This window comes from Oncorhynchus keta, chromosome 15 (assembly GCF_023373465.1).
Source record: "Oncorhynchus keta strain PuntledgeMale-10-30-2019 chromosome 15, Oket_V2, whole genome shotgun sequence".
In the NCBI taxonomy this organism is placed as follows: domain Eukaryota; kingdom Metazoa; phylum Chordata; class Actinopteri; order Salmoniformes; family Salmonidae; genus Oncorhynchus; species Oncorhynchus keta.
Window position 1 is genome coordinate 16817145 of NC_068435.1, and position 20192 is coordinate 16837336.

Here is a 20192-nt window from a genome sequence, read left to right on the forward strand (position 1 = left end):
ACATGAATGAAAAGTACTTTAATAAACATGAAAAGGTGAATGTAATTGTATCTTTATTTAACCAGGCAAGTCAGTTAAGAACAAATTCTTATTTTCAATGACGGCCTAGGAACAGTGGGTTAACTGCCTGTTCAGGGGCTAAAGTAGCTAAATTTGTTGCTAGGTACTGTTTGAAAAAAAAGTTGCCAGGGTAGTCTGAAAAGTTGCTAAATCTAACAACAACATTGCTAAATTGGCATCACTGGTTCGAGAGGCTTTGACAGGTTTTTTAATATTTTTTTATTTTTTTTATTTAACCTTTATTTAACCAGGTAGGAAAGGGGCGTGGGAGGAAAGGGGCGTGGCCCTCAGGGCTCTATTTCTTAGAGGACTCATGAAGTTAGTTTAATGTAACTGGGTCGTGACTGGCCTCACACTCCAGTACAGTTGGTGGCGGTGTACTCACCAAGAAGAAGAAGACGACGCTGGTCAACTGACTTCTAAAGAGGAGAGGAAAGCAGTAGGAGCGTAATTAGTGAGTGTGTGTTGTAGAACTTTTGCTAACGAACCCTGAAATATATCGGAGTAAAAAGGGACGTGGTGTGTGAGAAGACTGAGGTAAGATTGTAGTTATATCGAAGACAAACTAGTCTTAACATATTCAACAGTAAACACAGTCTAGCTAGCTACCGGCGTTTATACCAGAAAGGCGCTAGCTAACGTTCATTTTAGGCTGGCTGGCAGCTAGATAACTATAGTATCTGTCTTGCTAACTCTCCATCCTGTTTATCCCAAACCGAAGGTCAACTATCCACTAAAGTTGTATGTGTAGCTAGCAAGACATGGTGGAGTATACGTTTTCAGTTGTGCGTTAAAGTGAAGGGAGAATATAAACAATTTATGAAATTGTCGAGATGGCGAGCTATCTTTTCCGGTCAGGCCGACATCTTGGTGGGGCAATAAAACAGCGAGTAAACCGCTTAACGTTAGTGGCTTCATGCCATGCACACCGTGTCCGCGAAGTCAAACAACATCCTCCTTTCGTGGAAGGGAAATTATCTTGCTAATCCAGCTATATGTGTGTCCAGCTAAGTAAAAGCATGTGTTGGCACGGGAAACTGTCTCGCCTTCTGTTACCGTACCTGGTCACAGCTAGAATTCCAGGAATGTCTTTCATTTAATGCATATTATTCGTACGCCTCATTATATTATAAACTACAGCAAATGATTAACGTTAATACGTTCTGTCCCCCACCGCAATGGGCATAATAAAGACATTCTGTATTCTTCAATCCAATACCAGCAACCCTCCATATGAACTTGAAACCACTCCCATACTATTCATAGGTTATTCATAGGGAATTTTGCAAAACATTAAGACTAACTAAAATGGCCCTCATTATCATATCTAAGCTACTACTGCATGTAACAGGAATTTGACTTGGTGAAATGTCATCACCCATTCACTCTTCGTTAGGTGGGTGTTGTTTTCACCATGGCCAGTTTGGACTAAGGAGCAGCCACGATGATTGGAGGACTGTTTATCTACAACCACAAAGGGGAGGTCCTTATCTCTCGTGTCTACCGCGATGACATAGGGTAAGTAAGGTGGTAATTGGTTCTGGGGATTATAGAAGTGGGTTCTGTTATGAGGGGAGAAGGAGATAAGAAATGGTGTCCACCTGGTTGGCCTGAGGTAAGTTAGGGAGACGAATAAGATCACTTTTTTAAAAATTGTACACAAGGTCCAACAGGAATTTGACTTCTACTTTATCCCAACCCCTCTGAAAGACGCACATGCAGGTTGGAGAAGTGGGCTGACACACAGGGACCCGTGGAATAGTTGTTGGGGGGATGGTTAGGTGTCTTGCTCAAGGGCATAACGGCTGGCAATAGAATCTAGGATTTGATAGACCCAACCCCTAGCTTGCCAGCTCACTTCCCGACTGCTCTGCCTTGAAGTGATCACTGAGGTTCAATGTGAACTGATCAGTGTAAGTAATCACACAGCTTTCACCTGTCAAGCCCTGTCTGATCAGGTTTGCTTCAGGGGAGGGATCAGGGAAGGATGCATTTGTATGAGAGGGAGAACACCCTAAAATTTTGGTCGACCAAGAGTCTGTTCTTTCGACCCACCGATTGGTCGAAATTTTAAAAAAGTGTATTTTTCCATGTAGACATCCTGTGTTTTAGTCAAGTAATGTAAACTTACCCCATTCCGTACTAATGTGCGCAACCGCAACATTCACATCCCCCAATTTTGACGTCAGTCGCTACAGTCCCATTCGTTTTCTTTGTTTGAACTAGGTTTCTATTCAAGCGTTGATCGACAGGGTAATGGCTCTATAGAATTGGAGAAATTTAAAACTGACCCTCCGTTACATCTTGACGTGTCATGTCGAAATGTACAGCACACATAAAGCAACTATTTCTGTCTTAAAATCTCTCTCCACCAGGTGTAGCACTTCTCTCATTATTTAAAAACAAGAAATGGACAGTAAGGGGGTAAGGGGGATACCTCGTCACTTTTTTAGTCGTCATTGCATGCGATCATTCTCAAAGCCGCTGTTTACTTCGAAGATCACTGTAGCACTGCCCTAAAAACCCAATTAACATTCGACACAAACTTTCAAATAGGTATGTAATGACACATTATATAAAATCTTTAGTGTTTTATTTACATTTTAGAGGTGATACGTTGGACCGATCGAGTGGGGAAAAAAGCAATTTTCCCACAACTGTCCTTCTCACTGTCACGCATTACATTTACATTTACATTTAAGTCATTTAGCAGACGCTCTTATCCAGAGCGACTTACAAATTGGTGCATACACCTTATGACATCCAGTGGAACAGCCACTTTACAATAGTGCATCTAAATCTTTTTAGGGGGGGGGTGAGAAGGATTACTTACCCTATCCTAGGTATTCCTTGAAGAGGTGGGGTTTCAGGTGTCTCCGGAAGGTGGTGATTGACTCCGCTGGCGTCGTGAGGGAGTTTGTTCCACCATTGGGGGGCCAGAGCAGCGAACAGTTTTGACTGGGCTGAGCGGGAACTGTACTTCCTCAGTGGTAGGGAGGCGAGCAGGCATTAGTTTCGCTTCCCCACACGCCATTTTTAAAAAGACCCGACGGGTCATTGCCTGCTTGAATTATGCGGAAATGGGCAGCGTTTAGGTCATGTAATTGATTCTGTTGGAAAGGGGAGCAATTGTGCTTTACAATGGTATTGACATTACAGTTGATCTGGAAGTATTATGTTTTTGGGGCGCTAAAATAAGGGCAATTGTACAGACCAAGGCGATGTACGAGTTTACGTTATAGTGTATTCAACGTATTCAGTCCCCTTCACGGTTTTCTCATTTTGTCACGTTATAGCATTATTCTAGAATTGATCAAATTGCTTTTCCCCTCATCTATACACAATACCCCATAATGACAAAGCAAAAACAGGTTTAGATTTTTTCTCCAAATGTAATTAAAATAAAAAATCTATTTACATGAGTATTCAGACCCTTTCCTATGGGACTCAAAATTGAGCTCAAGTGAATCCTGTTTTCGTTGATCATCCTTCAGATGTTTCTACAACTTGATTGGAGACCACCTGTGGTAAATTAAATTGATTGGACATGATTTGGAAAGGCACACACCTCTCTATAAGTTCCCACAGTTGACAGTGCATGTCAGCAAAAACCAAGCCGTGAGGTCAAAGGAATTGTCCGTGGAGCTCCGAGACAGTATTGTCGAGGCACAGATCTGGGGAAGGGTACCAAAACATTTCTGCAGCATTGAAGGTCCCCAAGAACAGTGGTCTTCATAATTCTTAAATGGAAGAAGTTTGGAACCACCAATACTCCTAGAGCTGGCCTACTGGAACAATCGGGAGAGAAGGGCCTTGGTCAGGGAGATGACCAAGAGCCCCATGGTCACTTTGACACAGCTCCAGAGTTCCTCTGTGGAGATGATGTCCTTCTGGAAGGTTCTCCCATCTCTGCAGCACTCCACCAATCAGGCCTTTATGGTAGAGTGGCCAGACGGAAGCCACTCCTCAGTAAAAGGCACATGACAGTCTGCTTGGAGTTTGCCAAAAGGCATCTAAGGACTCAATCTTGTTTCTCATGGTCTATCTGGTCTGATGAAATCAAGATTGAACTTTTTGGCCTGAATGCCAAGTGTCATGTCTGGAGGAAACCTGGCACCATCCCTATGGTGAAGCATGGTGGTGGCAGCATCATGCTGTGGGGACTGGGAGAATAGTCCAAACCGAGGGGAAAGATAAAAAGAGCAAAGTACAGAGATCCTTGATGAAAACCTGCTCCAACGCGCTTTGAACCTTCGCCCCAGGCTGAGGATCTTTCTCCGAATGTCCTTGAGCTGCCCAACCAGAGCCTGGACTTGAACCCGATCGAACATCTCTGGAGAAACCTGAAAATAGCTGTGCAGAGACGCTCCCCATCCAACCTGACAGGGCTTGAGAGGGTCTGCAGAGAAGAATGGGAGAAACTCCCAAAATACAGGTGTGCCAAGCTTGTAGCGTCATACCTGAGAAGACTAAGCTGTAATCGCTGCCAAAAGTGCTTCAACAAAGTACTGAGTAAGGGTCAGAAATACTTATGTAAATGTGAGAGATCCATCTTTTTTTTTTTTTTGTGCCGGGCTCAAACTTACCGCGCGGTCTGTGTTGCTTAAGCTGCAAACTTAATTACAGCTATTTCTGATTGATAAGTTCTGTTACTGAAATCCCTCATGTTTTTTTGGAAAAACATTCCCTATTCCCTCAAGCCTGTCTCTCTACAAAATACATGTATGCATCGTGTGCACGTGACCAATAGGGCCTGACCTATAGCATATCATAATCACGTCAATAAATAGCTTACAACAAACTCTGAACGTTCGTTCATTCGTGAATGCAATTTCCGAAATGGAACGGTTTATATATTGTTTAAGCAATTTTTTTAAAAATAACTAAAATGCTTGATTGCATTTCAAATCACGAATGACTCGTATGCTGTGTGACGATTTATTGATACAGTAGCCTATAAGTATTGAAATATAGGCCTAAGTAAGTTACGGTATTAAGACAAAACAGAATGTACTCTTATGCCTACAGCTTGACCGTGGTAATACAAGACTACTATGCTAAGCCTACTAATGATAATGACGTTACCTATTATTATAATGATCATAATATTAACAATAAGGAGATCAAGAAAAAGGAGCATACTTAAATGATATTTATAGTAATGTAATTATTCTGACTATTTGGAACAATGTAAACAACACTAAATATATGATAAATAATACCAGAAGCTGTTCTAATGAAAATAAGTAACGCTTTTATAGCAAAGATTAAAAACCACTACATTTGTGTAATTGTTTACTTGACATGTCGTTGTGTGAGGCTTCGTGCTCACGGATTCAGTAGGCTATTAAACACACAAACAGGCAACAGAAGCAGGATCTTGCTTATTTCTGTAGATATACATGGATGATTTGTAATGCCAGGCACATTTAACAGTTAGGCTATTGATTATAGACATTAGTTGGGGTTTCCTCACTTTTCTTAGTCAATAAGCCTGTTTTCTGATCTCCTCATTCTGCTGCTGCCTCCACTGCACTGTTCTCAACACCAATATACTGGTTAACTTTGCTATTATGCACATAGCAACATGGTCTAGGAAAAGATGCCAATTCAACAGCGCATTGATGTGTTTCAGAACCACGGAGAGCAACCGCTATCCAACGCGGGAGAAAGAGCATTTGTTATAAAATATTATTTGTATTATTGTTGCACCATTGTTCTTATGTAATATAACTATATACAATTTCCTTAGACTAATGTACTGTGCCATCCCCATGGCCTCCACAATGGATTGGTACTCAGACGCCAATCAGAGGTGAATTTTACACCATGATATTTAGAAGGAAACATTTTTTTGCTACTGCTCGACTACAGAAATCTGTCGACCAACAGACTATTGACCAAAAAATCGACCAGTCAACTAAATGGGGTCAGCCTAATAAATAAATATATAATTGTAATTACTTATGTTAACTTTGGTCTTAAAACAAGTGTTTGTTCTGTTCCTCCAAATGGTGTGTACATGGAGTGTGTACATTTTTTTTACAGGCATCACCTCAATGCACTGTGTATCAATCATTCTAGCTCTTTGTCAAACCTAACCTCTAATTTGCAAGATCATAGCTGCTTTCATTAGTTTCATGTCCTTCCTCTTTATCTAGTGGTTAGGAAAGTGAGGTGGAAGGCAGTTTTTACATGTAGAGGAATTAGTGTAAACCGGTTATTAGAAGTACAGTCGAGCCTTGTAAGCCTTTTTTTAACATGGGCGTAATTGTCTTTTTTGAAATTGAGTACAATGTTTTTACTACTGAGATATTGGACCAGCATTACAAATATCTTGTGGAAGTTATATAAATATTGCGTTGGGAATGTTTTATCGTAACCTTGGTTGTCAGTTGAAAATTTAGAAAAACATACTCTAAATTGACTCTTTGATAAACAAAACAACTCATCCAACAGGAAGAGTTCAACAGATGGGTCCACTGATTTTCGCACCCACCAAAGAAAATAACTGTGCTAATACCCGACTATCATCTTGTGGATAATCACTATTGTATCAGGTCTCAGACATTGCAACCTCTCTGGAGTAGCAAATGCTCAACCAACTATCTAACCACACCACTACAGCTCGGCTTGATGCAGAATCAATACATTCAACTGCCAAGATTTTCCAGAGGAGACTCAACACGTTCAAGCTGCTTAAGATTTTAAGACAAGTTTTAAATTCAACCACTATTGGTGGTAAAAGTAGTTCATTTAACACATTGAAACTGCATTTGGTTGCCGACTACAGTGTTCCTCTACCATGGATGGTATTTCAACACAATGTTACTCGCTCTATGCACAAAAATGTATTTGTGTGCATTTTGTCTCTCTCTCCTTTACATCATCCCTCATCTCTTTATCCGTTTGCCATTTTCCTCCATATCGCCGTCTTTGCCACTGTAGGAATAGGTAAGCAATGCACCAGCCTATCGAGCATGTCCCCTGACCCATGGTAACCAATTCCTGACTCCCAATGCATGACCTCTGACCTACAGCAACTACCTGATGACACTTTCACCTGACATATCAGTGACCAAAGAAAACAAAGTTAATTATTGCAACCAACTAATGCCTCACTGATTTTTATACACCTATTAGCAACAGGTGTGGCTGAAACAGCCAAATACACTAAAGAAGGGGTGTCCACATACTTTTGTGTGTGTATATATGTCTCCCCTGCTTAATGGACATTACCTTCTGAAAAAACAGCAGGACAGACTCTGTTAAATGAGCAAGTATAGTACCAGTGCACCTTCCATCTTTACCTCCATCTGTCTTAACTAGTGCAGTCCTGACTCTGCGGAGTCCGTAATCTGAAATTGGTTCCAGAGATCCATATTTCTGGGAACTATTTCCCTGGATCGGCTCTGGTTCCAAATAGAGGTATGATTAACTACTAGGCAGTAGCTTTGTGGTCAATATAATTTTCACTACTGTCAAGCTCACAGAAGTTGTAGACCCGTCACCTAAGGATCTATTCCAGAATATTGCACATCACTGATTGAGAATCGACAGTCTTGTCTGGACATGCTGCCTCATCTGTAGTAAGAACTGTAGTGATTTATACATCTTGGATGTCAAGTAGGTCTGAAAAGGGAATGTATGGAAGGTAGTGTAGGTGACTAGTGTGTGACTATCCCTCTGAAAGCTTAGAGACTGGTAATTTATACACATTACTTTAGACTACTTATGTATATGCGTATTAACCAAGAGCGTGATATGAGTTTGCTTTTGTTGTAATCAATTGCAGATGGAGGAACATCCTCTTCCACATTTGCTCATTACTCCTGACATGAAAGTAATCCGTATCTTGCTCTCTCTACCTCCTTTTTTTCAGGCGCAACGCGGTGGACGCATTCCGTGTGAATGTGATCCATGCCCGGCAGCAGGTGCGCTCTCCTGTGACCAACATTGCACGTACCAGCTTCTTCCATGTCAAGCGCTCCAACATCTGGCTGGCGGCGGTCACCAAGCAGAATGTCAACGCCGCCATGGTGTTCGAGTTCCTCTACAAGATGTGCGACGTCATGGCCGCCTACTTTGGCAAGGTCAGCGAAGAGAACATCAAGAACAACTTTGTGCTGATCTACGAGCTGCTCGACGGTAACTGTCACTTCGTACAGTCATGCCATTCGTATCTTCTTTACTCTCTCTTACCCTTCATCATTTATTCATGGTTTGGTTTCTTTGTTTTGTGTGCAGAGATCCTGGACTTTGGGTATCCCCAGAACTCTGAGACTGGAGCACTAAAGACCTTCATCACCCAGCAGGGCATCAAGGGCCAGGTGAGGATGAGAAGTATCCCCTTGTCATTGCTGATGACCTCTGCAATGGGCTCTGTAGCAGAACTTGTGTGCCGTCTGTTTTCCAACTGTTTTCTAAAGGTTTCTCCTATTGTTTCTTCTTTCTCTGGGGTTGTGGACACTGCCGGATGCAGCATCAGGTAATGATGAGCCTCATTTGGTTTGGGCTGTTGATTTCAGTTCTATTTGGTACATTGGGCCTGGTTTCAACTATACGCTGTTTTTTCCCACTTCATATCATGTTGATCTCCCTCTCTTTTTACAGACAAAGGAAGAGCAGTCTCAGATCACTAGTCAGGTGACTGGGCAGATTGGTTGGCGTCGCGAAGGCATCAAGTATCGACGCAATGAGCTCTTCTTAGATGTGCTGGAGAGTGTCAACCTGCTTATGTCGCCTCAAGGTGAATGTTGGTCATAACACTTGAACGTAAACGACCTAAACAGGTGTTGAATATGCTAAGAGCAAAAATAACTAGGGGAAGTATAGGAGTAATGTTTCAATGGGAGAATCACAATGACATAGTGCTCGCGTCCTCTCTCCTCGCCGCCTCCTCAAAACCCATGGAATGAGAGAGCCAGAGGTCCCTCCCCTCTGAGCTTCTCTTCCAATGGTTTTTGAGGAGAGAGGACACAAGGAGTATGCGATTGAGAAAAGGCCCTAATGATTGAACCTTTCACTTTTATCTCCTCCAGGTCAGGTCCTGAGTGCCCACGTGTCCGGCCGTGTGGTAATGAAGAGCTATCTCAGTGGAATGCCGGAGTGCAAATTTGGCATGAATGACAAAATTGTCATTGATAAGGCGGGTAAAGGCGGTGTCACTGATGAGGTGGGAAAGAGGTGAGTAAGAGGTTTTTTTGGGATGGACCCAGGGTTGGGGTTTATTCCTTTTCAATTTGGGAAGTAAACTGAAATTCCAATTGCAAATTTCATGAGGAGAATTGGAATTTCATTTTAGTTCCTGTTCTGAATTGAAAAGCATTTGACCCCAACTCTGGGCAGAGCTTGTCATTAAAGGGCTAGAGTTTAATACAAGAGACTTGTGCTGCAGAATCAGATAATGTATTTCTCAATTGATTTTAAACTTGGTGTTGATTCTGACTTATTCTTCTGTGTAGGAAATAGGAATGCGATCTTTATCAGACCAACTGTCAGTCCCTGGACTAAGACCTCTATATAGAGCTTGTGTTGAGACTTACCATTTTTTCCATTCGATACATCTTTCTTTCCCTCTCTTGTTCTGTACCTCAGTGATTTAGGGGGAGGAGGAAGGTACTGTATTGATATCTGGCCTTACTCCCATACCTCCCTGCTGTCTTGTCTATGGTGTCATTAATGGTGACTGCTTTACTAAGCATTTGAGGAAGCTCCCAACATTTACTGTATTAATCGAATAGTGTGACTGCTAATTGATGAGAATCTAACTAGCCTCCTCAAATCTTTAGTGGACTTCCCAATGGTTGTGTATTTCTTAGTCATCAGTGAGTGTTAGCTTTATTACCCACCTGCTTGACCCTTAACCCTGACCCAGTCTTTGACAGGGATGGAGATTAGCATCCACTGGGTTGCTGTGGTATCCCTTTTTGTGTGTCTTTATGTGTTGTGTGTTTGGGTGGTGGTGGTGATGTGTTAGGAAGTGGGGAATGTAGAGTAGTGTGTTTTTTAAATGGCTGGTTTGTGTGTTTTAGTTTTTAATGTCTGTATAAACAGGTGTGTATGGTGTATAGACAGTCAACCCTTCTCCCTCTGCTCCTGTAGTACCAGTGGTAAGCAGTCCATAGCCATCGACGACTGTACGTTCAACCAGTGTGTGCGTCTCAGTAAGTTTGACTCGGAGCGCAGCATCAGCTTCATCCCCCCGGATGGAGAGTATGAGCTCATGAGGTAAGTATGTCACAGGCTAAACTTCAAACCTATATTACCCTGTAAACGCACATGTTTTGTAAGTCATCCCGCTTTCTGTGTGCATTTATATGTGCCCAATGATTGTGCCCCTCCATCTTTGGACGTCTTTGTACTGTTGCCCCCTGCGTGTGTCTGCTTTGACATGAGTTTGGTGTGGTTTTACCAGGTACCGTACCACTAAAGACATCATCCTACCTTTCCGAGTCATTCCGCTGGTCAGGGAGGTGGGCCGCACCAAACTGGAGGTCAAAGTGGTCATCAAGTCCAACTTCAAACCCTCGCTACTGGCCCAGAAAATTGAGGTAGCTATTCAGCCTTTTGTCTTTTTACATTGTGGTTAGTAAGCTTGGGGTAAACCTGTTCTTCTTTTGAATTTATATTATGTTTTGTCTCCTAAACCTTGTATTTTCTTGGTCTGTGAATTTCACCTATTGTTATTCTATAAAGTTCAGGTTTAGACTGCTGTATGAGAATTTGTTTATCATGTTATGACTTGTTTTCTGTTGCTTCAGGTGCGCATTCCCACGCCGCTCAACACAAGCGGTGTCCAGGTGATCTGCATGAAAGGCAAGGCCAAGTACAAGGCCAGCGAGAACGCCATCGTATGGAAGTTAGTGTTATTTCAACCCTCTGTTTCTCCCCATCACAGTACCAAAGATCACACTCTTATTTTGTATCTCCTTCCTTGATTGTGAATGTCTCTTTCTGATGTTGTGTGTTTCCTGCATGTAGGATCAAGCGCATGGCTGGGATGAAGGAATCTCAGATCAGTGCTGAAATCGAGCTGCTGCCCACCAACGATAAGAAGAAGTGGGCCCGTCCTCCCATCTCCATGAACTTTGAGGTAAGGTTGCAGTCACACTCACCCTCTCAGCAGTAATGACAAATTTAGCATTTTAGCATACAGTATTAATATGCAGTTGTGTAGAACTTGTAACCTGGATGTCTTTGTACCCCTCAGGTTCCATTTGCCCCCTCCGGGCTGAAGGTGCGTTACTTGAAGGTGTTTGAGTCCAAGCTGAATTACAGTGATCATGATGTTGTCAAATGGGTGCGCTACATTGGCCGAAGCGGCATCTACGAGACTCGATGTTAGAGCGCGAGCTGAGGCATACCTAGCATTCTCCCTCCACACTTTACATATTTTCTTATGTCCCTCTCTCTTCCCTCCATCTCTCTTCCCTTTATTCCGCAATGTTAGGGATGAATGTAAAAAAACTGGCATAACATAGATACTGTATATGCAAAATGTGAACCATAGTATGGCATCTCTTACTATGGTTAAAGGTAGACTCAACGATATGATGTAGAAAGTAAACAGCATAGTGGGTCATTTTCTGCAGCAACTAAGAGCGTTGAAGCTCAACTTCTCTGCTAAGTGTTGCATCTTGCTCATTTCAATAGCCAGTGCTGCTCATGGCAACATTTCGATGAGTCTACCTTCAACTTGCAAACAATCTGCCCCTGTATAGAAAGAATACAAATAACGTGAACTGGTGGGGTTGAAGGGTCCATAATGTGGTGGAAGGTCCGGGTTGAGTGTTACTGTCCAGGTCTTTGAAGCGTCCATTTGTTATCCACCCTTTTTCTAAATGGTCTTTTGAGTCCAACATCCTCTCTTACCTGTGACATGCATCTAGTGAGCTTATTGATAATTGGCTGTTTGTAAATGGTAGTTTGTTTCTTTGGGTGGAATACAACCTGAGCACTAGTGGCTTGGTGCTGACCTGCCTTTTCAGAGCCCGTGATGAGGTCGCCCCACCCCCCCGGTGGTCACATTGCCTTGTTTGTAAAACCTGGTGACTGTCCAGTAAAATCCCATCATGTAACCAGCTCTGCCTGTCATTGTCTTTTTCTAAACTGGGTGGTTTGAGCCCTGAATGCTGATTGTCTGACAGCTGAAGTATATCAGACCGTATACCACGGATGTTAAACTATTTACTGCTCTAATTACATTGGTAAACAGTTTATAATAGCAATAAGGCACGTTGTGGTATATATGGCCAATATACCACAAACCCTTGTGCCTTATTGCAATTTACATGAACACGTGCTAGTAAAGGATAGGTTGTGTTCCAGGCAGACTACATTCTAGTCTTTGCATCCAACCAATGCTTGTGTGCCATGTCATTAAATTGCTATATGTGGTTTCTAATATGACCGACACCTAGGTGTTGTAAAATCTGCAGTGTAGTCATACTGGAACGCAGCCAATGGGGAATTTGATTAAGCTGGCCCAAGTTTGTACCGGGTGAGAAGTGATTGAACAAAACTAATGCAAAGCCGGCACTGAACAAAGTGACCTAGGATAGCTGAATGGTTTCTCTTTAACTCATATGTGCTGTGTCTGCCTTGCCAAGTAAAACTAGTTTTGAAAATGTGAGAATGCATTATGGAAAAGATGTTTCAGAACAATGCACCTGGTGTTGATTGGGCTGTGACCCTTGTCAAATCGATCTCCAAAAACATGAAGGATAGGTCCAGCTAGTGCACTGAGCAGGGTTCTGATTTAATGTGTGGCTGGTCTGGTGTGTAGTAACTGCTATTACAATAAGCATTGAGTTTCACAATCAAGCAGGAGGATCCAACTCATTTTTTTTAAATAAATTTTACATGGTTGTGGGTAACTTTTTAAAAATGCCATTTATGTTCTACTGGTTTCTCTTAGCCCTACAAATTCAACGCAAACAATGTTCTTGTTTCCATGTATATAGACAAGTCTTGACACCAAGTGATCTATAGCCCATGCCCCTAATGAGAAGCAATTTTAATGGACTGATTCTTAAATCTAATACTATGCTTAAAATAATCCCATATTTCAGCTAGCCTACTGTATATAGGGAATACATTTTTTTAAATCCTGCTTTGCCACCATGGAGAGACTAAGCCCAGTAAGGGATGGGCTAACAGCCAAAAACAAGCAATGCCCAACTACAGGAGGGAGAGATGGGACACAATTGTATTCCCCAGTCGTTTTTAAAATGAAGTCTTGTTATTGGGCACATTGTCAAACCCCAAAAAACAGGAACCTCCTGAAATAAGTTCCTTTGAGCCCTACTGAACAAGATCTAGTTCTGGAGTTCAAACGCTGGGCACTTCTTTAAAATCCACTGTCCAAAGACTGACCAAAAAAAACAACTAAGCATTATTACAATGTGCAAAAACAGTCAAGCTGAATCCAGGTCAGTCCATGGATGGAGGACATTGACATGCCTACACAACTAGTAGTTTACACACATGCACAATAACACTTCGAGGGGAGAGCAAGGGACTGATGGTTCCTACATTGCAAAGACTCAGCTCAGAAGGAATTCAACAGTGCACCAAACACCCCTCAACACAATAGGGGGGACACTCAAATTCCCCACTAAACTCAAGGTTAACAAGATAAAATCACCTTGCTAAGATTAACATCTTGAGTAGGAAGCGTGCATCAGAGAAATTGATAATGTGAAATTAAAATTTAAGTGACATGAAGGGTAATGGTTACTGACTGAATAAAATTAAGAGATGTGACTGCTACACTGCATCAACCCTCCTTGGACTGACAGTAGTACAGTCCATAAGAAATGGACACCAATTGAAAAAGGGAGTGGAAAAATTAAATGGGTAGAGCAAATGAAGTGAGAGACAATGCTATACATATATAAGTGGACATACTGATTTGTTTGGAGGGGTTGAATGCTGATATTGTTGACGGACCGAGGGGCGGGATTAACAGACCAAGATAAAAATAAATAAAGTGAGCCTTAATCTTCATCAGACTCATCATCCTCGCTGATGTGGTATCCCCGTGCTGCGCTGTGGTGGGATGGAGGGGAAGGTGAAGCCTTGTTTAAGAAGGGCGAGGGGGAACGCTCACGGGTGGGGCTGCTGCTGGGGCTGATGGCCTGCAGCATGCGCCCTTTGCCCTCCTTCAACATGTGCTTCTAGAGAGAGAGAGAGGCAGCATCTCAGTCTAGATTCCAAGTTAATTTGTTGCTCTTAGGCTACAAAACAAATCCACGTTGATCTACAGCACGACATCTTCCATTGAACGCTTCACTATATTATTCCTCAGAGCAGTAAATTAGGATTGCCACAAAAGACACCATTCTCATCCACATTAAAATACACACACAAAACAAAAAAGGTCTCACCAGTGCTCCCTCAGGGCCGAACATCTGCAGAAAGTTGCCAATGAACTCCCGGGACTTCTCCTCCCACTTCTGGATGAGGTCAATGCTCTTGTTCTCCACCTTCTGCACAAACTCTTTACTCTTCTCCTCCACATCTTTCACCTTCCTCTTCACCTTGTCCACACGTTCCTGCAGGTGGTACTTCTTCTCCTGAAAGACAGGGACACAGTGTCATACCAGTGCAGTGTCATAATGCCAGACCTTGGCAAGTGAGGCTGCACTAAACTAGTAAACAAATCATGTTTCCTAGCAGCTTTTATTCAAATACAACTAGTACTACAATAATTCTGATTCCACTGTCTTCCATGACAAATATACCTTTCACCCCTTTTTCTCCCCAATTTTATAGTATCCAATTGTCCCATCGATGCAACTCCCCTACGGACTCGGGAGAGGCGAAGGTCGTGAGCCATGTGTCCTCCGAAACACGACCCTGACAAGTCGCACTGCTTCTTGACACACTGCTCGCCTAACCCGGAAGCCCGGCGCACCGACGTGTCAGAGGAAACACCGTCCAGCTGACGATTGAAGTAAGCCCGCCACAAGGAGTCGCTAGAATGCGATTGGACAAGGAAATCCCGGCCGGTAAAACCCTCCCCTAACCCTGACGATGCTGGGCCAATTGTGCGCTGCCTCATGGGTCTCCCGGTCATGGGCTGGCTGTAACACAGCCTGGCATTGAACCGGGTCTGTAGTTACACCTTAAGCACTGCAATGACAAATAGACCAATAGCTACCTCTCACAACTACTGCTCCTTAGGACTCAAAAGTCATCAACCAAATATCATCATTACTACTAATAATAATGATAGTAACATGAAGTGTTACATTGATGAAGCTGACGTTGAGCTCCTTGGCCGTGTAGCCGCGTTGCAGGTTGCGTCTCACGTACACATCATAGTCGCGGACGATGCGCGTGATGATGTCCGAGGTGGAGATTCCCTCCGTCCGCTGGGTAGGCGCAAACATGCCTGTAGGCACAAAGGGCCAAAAGGTGAGAGATGTCCCAGGACATTCATAATGGACATTCCTACTGGTTGTTATGGTACCCACCCGCCTCCTTGATGTGCTTGTAAACGTCGTCCTGGCCTGCTGATGTATATGGGATGTCGTCATGAGCAACAAAGTCGATCTGGTGGGGTGAGGGGGGTGAACGAGAGAAGGAATACATTATACACCGCACAGACAAAATACACCCTGAACGCACAACATCCCCCCCCCCATCCTTCCTCTCTCTCACTCTGTGCTTGGAGAGGAACTCGGGCGTAAGCGTCCAGGGCGCGTTCCTGACAACCTCGTCCACGTAGCGACAGTGGCTGACTGCGTCGTAGCGCTCGTCCTCGTTCATCACCGTGAACCCCTTGAACTTGTGTGTCAGGTCGTCACTACACACTGAGACGAGAGGAAAAGAAGCATGGCGGTTCAGGGGAAGTGAGTAAACTTGAATTAGTTCTAGCACTTTACATAGAGGGTGCTTGGCGTTATGCCTCAGAAAAAAACATTTCCTCTGAAGAACCAAATAAATGGACAGACAGTAAACAAGCAAGAGGGCACTCAAGGCATGTTGAGCGAGGAAAGATTGACACAACCAGAGTGAGACACTCACCGCCCACAATAAGGTGTGTGTTTGGAAAGAGGCCCTTGGCCTGCATGAGGGCCCGGGCATGGCCTGAGTGGAACACATCAAAGATGCCATCTGCATACACCCGAACTGGCCTATCAACTGTGGGAGAGAGGGACATGATGGTGATGACAGCCAATCACAGTTCACGTCATTAACAGGTCACGTCAATAGAGAAACATTCCTTATAGTTTCAGAACTGTTCATGTCTTTTGAATGGTACTGCTTGCTACAGTTTGAGAGTGATTGAGATGCGTTTCTGAGTGTGTGTTGATGTGTGTGCGACTCACATGGAGTTCCCCTCTTGGCCTCGTCCATACTGACTCGCAGGTATGGAGTGTCCTCAGCCGACTCCAGCTCATCAGCATAGGGGGCGGGATCTTTTAAACCCTAGTGTACGAATACACATTATTACCATGACAAGGGTTTCCTTCATAAGAATCATGACTCATTATCTTATCTTAACCAACACACATCAACTCCCTGTAAATGAAGTCTGCTCACACACATAAAGCCTCTTCCTCACTCACCACGGTGGATCTTGGGACTTTCCCTGGCCGTTCTACCTCCTCTGTCTCTCCATTAGACCCATCTCTCCTCCTCTTCCTGGATAGGCTGGACCGGCTTGAGCTGTGGGCCTCCATCCCGGGGCTGAAATGTTACACACACACAGTAACAGCCATCATCTTGCTTAAAGAGAAAAAGCAATATGCACTATTCCAAAAAATAGAATTTGCTGTCTGCATGGACAAAAACAACATTCACGTGTAGCGGGATGTGCAAACAAGGAGTCTTATTGCAGCTACTGAAGGTTATACTTTTGTAAGAAATAAGCCTGTCAAAATAAAGGAAACCCCAACATGAAATGTCTTAAATAGGGCTTTGAGCCACCAGATCAGCTTCAATGCACCTTGGCATAGATTCTACAAGTGTCAGGAACTCTATTGGAGGGATGTGACACCATTCTTCCATGAGACATTCCATCAGTTGTTTTGTTGTTGGTGGTGGAAAACGCTGTCTCAGGTGCCGCTCCAGAATCTCCCATAAGTGTTCAATTGGTTTTAAATCTGGTGACTTGAAACACACACCCTTTAACCACCCTGTTTCAAAGTCACCGATCTCTTTTCTTCTAGCCATGGTAGTCAAAATAATGGGCAACTGGGTATTTATATACATGACCCTAAGCATGATGGGATGTTTCTTGTTTAATTAACTCAAGAACCACACCTGTGTGGTAGCACCTGCTTCCAATATACTTTGTATCCCTCATTAACTCAAGTGTTTCCTTTATTTTGGCAGTTACCTGTCTGTCATAGATCAGTCTCTCCCCAATGAGTCTACATTGAATGCAATTCACACCAATTCCATTATCCACCACAAGGCGGCGTCCATCCACTGGGCACTACAAGGAGGTAGAAAGGTCGAGTGGTGTGTTTCTGCGTCTGCCGGCAGGGTCGAATGGTGCGGTTACATAATAACCCAGGCATGTTCTCGGTGAACACGTTCACTGGCCTTTCAATCACCCACACTTTGAAGTCGACACTAATACCGTACAGGTTTCATGTGCGGACTGATGTTGAAATAATAAATATGCACATTTTTCAGGAAATAATTTAATTTAAGATATGTATTTTTTTGCCTCGTCTAATTCCGGACATGCCTTTGCACTAACAAAATCAGTGACAGGTAAAACATTTAAAAAACTCACTCCACTTTTTAGGGTAGTCGAGTGTTAAAGTCCGTTTGACGGCTGTAATATTCTCTAGTCAAAAAGTACTACTGGATTAGTACTGGTTATGTAAAGGGGGGCGCTTGTTGCGCAACAAACTCGGCCTTTCTTGGACTGTTTCAGAGATTCACATGTCATGTCTGAAATTGGTTGCGATAAAGAGAAGACCAAGGACGACACATGCGATTAAAGTGATAGGCTTCTTGAAATGTAAACTGTTGCCAAACTGAAACAGTTAAAACACAACGTTACCATAACTATTTACCCGTGTGTATGTTCCATATGGGACCTGTTAGCGACTTTAGACTACAAAAAAATATTCCATTCCAGTCTACATCATCTAACAACGTGACTGTGTGGGCTTGTATTACTATCTTCCCGGGTACCGAAAATCCCCAAAAGGATAGAAAAACAAGGAAAAGTCTCCCTCATTGGGACAGTTCCCACTTCCCCACGAGGACAGGGGTTAGGTTTAGGATTAAAATTATGGTTAGGGGATAGTGATACGAGTTCGTTGTTATTGAATTTATTTAATTAAATTTTTTTTTAAATTAATTTAATTTAAATAAATTTTAGGTCCACACACGGATAGTAAAACGTATGGTGGGTGTATGTATCACCAACGTTGTCACTCACTCACGGGCTTCCTGTGTCGAGTAAAGGCGTCCGCATGCTTACTATCCAAAACAGTTTAGTTTGTGCATATATTATGATGACACTTTGTGACGTTATGGTCTTCGGCAAGGTTTTTTTTCCGGTTGTTCATGCACACAAAATATTTTCTCGAGACGAACCTTCGACCTTCACTTGAAAGTACCTATACTTGAATAACGAGAAAAAAAGCAGCAATATTACTATTTACCCATCTTGAGTCACTGTGTAGCCACTCTCAAAATAGTCAGAATGAATCTAAGATAACTCAAGAAATCATTAAGTTTGACGTTTTTGCCAAGGAGATCTGTCTCGCAATTTTACATCAAACGGGGATTTTTGGTGCAGTATTTCATAGGTGAAAACATTTGCATGAAAATGAGTCATCTCTTGTTGACTGACAACAATCACCAATAAAGGAGCATAGACTCAAAAAAGTGTGTGCACGACCAGCCAAAAAAAACCTAGCCGAAGACCAAAACGCCACAATATGTTTTCGTTATATATGCTTAAATGTACCAAACTGTTTGGATGCAAGTATGCCAATGGATGCCTTTACACTGGAAGCCTGTCCGACCTTGTACAGCTGTAAGCAAACGGGGCGTATCTGCTGGCTACAATCTACAGCAATCGATTGTCATCTGATAGTAGAGAGAAAGGCGGAGGTAGGGGTTATCACACGTAGCTAGCTTCGTTTAGTGACCTCGAAGTGCAGATGTCCAGTCTTAATAACAAGCTGTCTTACATATATTAGCTTGACATATATTAGCTTGACTATCTCTGAGAATCCAACAAAGTACGTAGCTAGCTAGGTAGCCAGTTGTACCAGGTATAACTATGGGAAAGCAATCTGATCACACTATTGCTAGCTAGCTAGCTAAAAATATTTACTGTAATATGATTCACGAACTTACCGTTGTGCCTGGCCTGGGTTTTGCAGTGTAGAAGTAGCTAACGTTACTGTTGTAAACTAGCTCATAGGCAGTGTTCTAGGAAAATCTTACTGACTGTGAAGTTGGTGCGCTTTCTGCTGCTAACTAGCTAGCTGTTGGCTACATGTAATAACTAGCTAGTATAACAATTTACCGACTCCCAACAAGCAGGTAACGTTAGTCCAATGTCACGAACTGTGTCAGCAGCTCGATATGTAGAGGGGAAGAGCAGACGGATTATCAACACAGTACTTCTGCAGTCCTCGGATTGACAGGTTTACTCAAAGACATTACAGTATGTGGTTTACTCCACATAGGAACTACAACAACCAGAACATCTTTCCAGGAAATTACGTTATTTTTTAATGGATGGCCTGACGTTTCCGGTGAATTTTCCGCTGAAATCTCTGAAGTCGGAGAACGGTATTATTCTGCCACCGTGAGGCAACTAACTATTCAGGCAAATTACTTTTTAGGAAACTACAATTTGATGTATGTATGCATGCCAGTGGAGGCTCCTGAGGGGAGGATGTCTCATAATTTCTGGAACGAAATGCTATGACTGGAATGCAGTGAATGGAATCAAACATCCAAACCATGCGTTTGATACTAGTCCAGCTATTATTTTTGAGCCATCCTCCCCTCAGCAGCCTCCACTGATGTGTGTGTGTGTGTACATACAGTTGAAGTCGGAAGTTTACATACACTTAGGTTGGAGCCATTAAAACTCGTCTTTCAACCACTCCATACATTTCTTGTTAACAAACTAT

At 42.8% G+C, this 20192-nt stretch overlaps 2 protein-coding genes across 8 annotated transcripts; one reads left to right on the forward strand and one right to left on the reverse strand.

Moving 5' to 3' along the window:
- Window positions 1–395: 395 nt before the first annotated feature.
- LOC118394520 (AP-2 complex subunit mu-A) lies at window positions 396–12143 on the forward strand. Its single transcript, XM_035787760.2, has 12 exons — window positions 396–597; window positions 1457–1578; window positions 7943–8208; window positions 8308–8390; window positions 8543–8548; window positions 8674–8809; window positions 9102–9246; window positions 10165–10290; window positions 10478–10613; window positions 10824–10921; window positions 11044–11155; window positions 11273–12143. Exons 2-12 carry the CDS (start codon window positions 1505–1507, stop codon window positions 11405–11407), a joined length of 1317 nt encoding a protein of 438 aa, XP_035643653.1. The 5' UTR covers window positions 396–597; window positions 1457–1504; the 3' UTR covers window positions 11408–12143.
- Window positions 12144–12889: 746 nt separating this feature from the next.
- LOC118394518 (choline-phosphate cytidylyltransferase A-like) lies at window positions 12890–19752 on the reverse strand. Of its 7 annotated transcripts, none has more exons than XM_035787757.2 (10): window positions 19405–19752; window positions 17470–17512; window positions 16641–16761; window positions 16401–16500; window positions 16096–16212; window positions 15730–15881; window positions 15543–15621; window positions 15318–15460; window positions 14451–14639; window positions 12890–14240 (listed from the first exon to the last, which is right to left on the reverse strand). In XM_035787757.2, exons 3-10 carry the CDS (start codon window positions 16752–16754, stop codon window positions 14061–14063), a joined length of 1074 nt encoding a protein of 357 aa, XP_035643650.1. In that variant the 5' UTR covers window positions 16755–16761; window positions 17470–17512; window positions 19405–19752; the 3' UTR covers window positions 12890–14060. The 7 variants fall into 7 exon arrangements, with proteins under 7 accessions (XP_035643650.1, XP_035643647.1, XP_035643645.1 ...); XM_035787754.2 differs by having other exon boundaries at window positions 17414–17512; XM_035787752.2 differs by having other exon boundaries at window positions 17021–17512.
- Window positions 19753–20192: the final 440 nt, after the last annotated feature.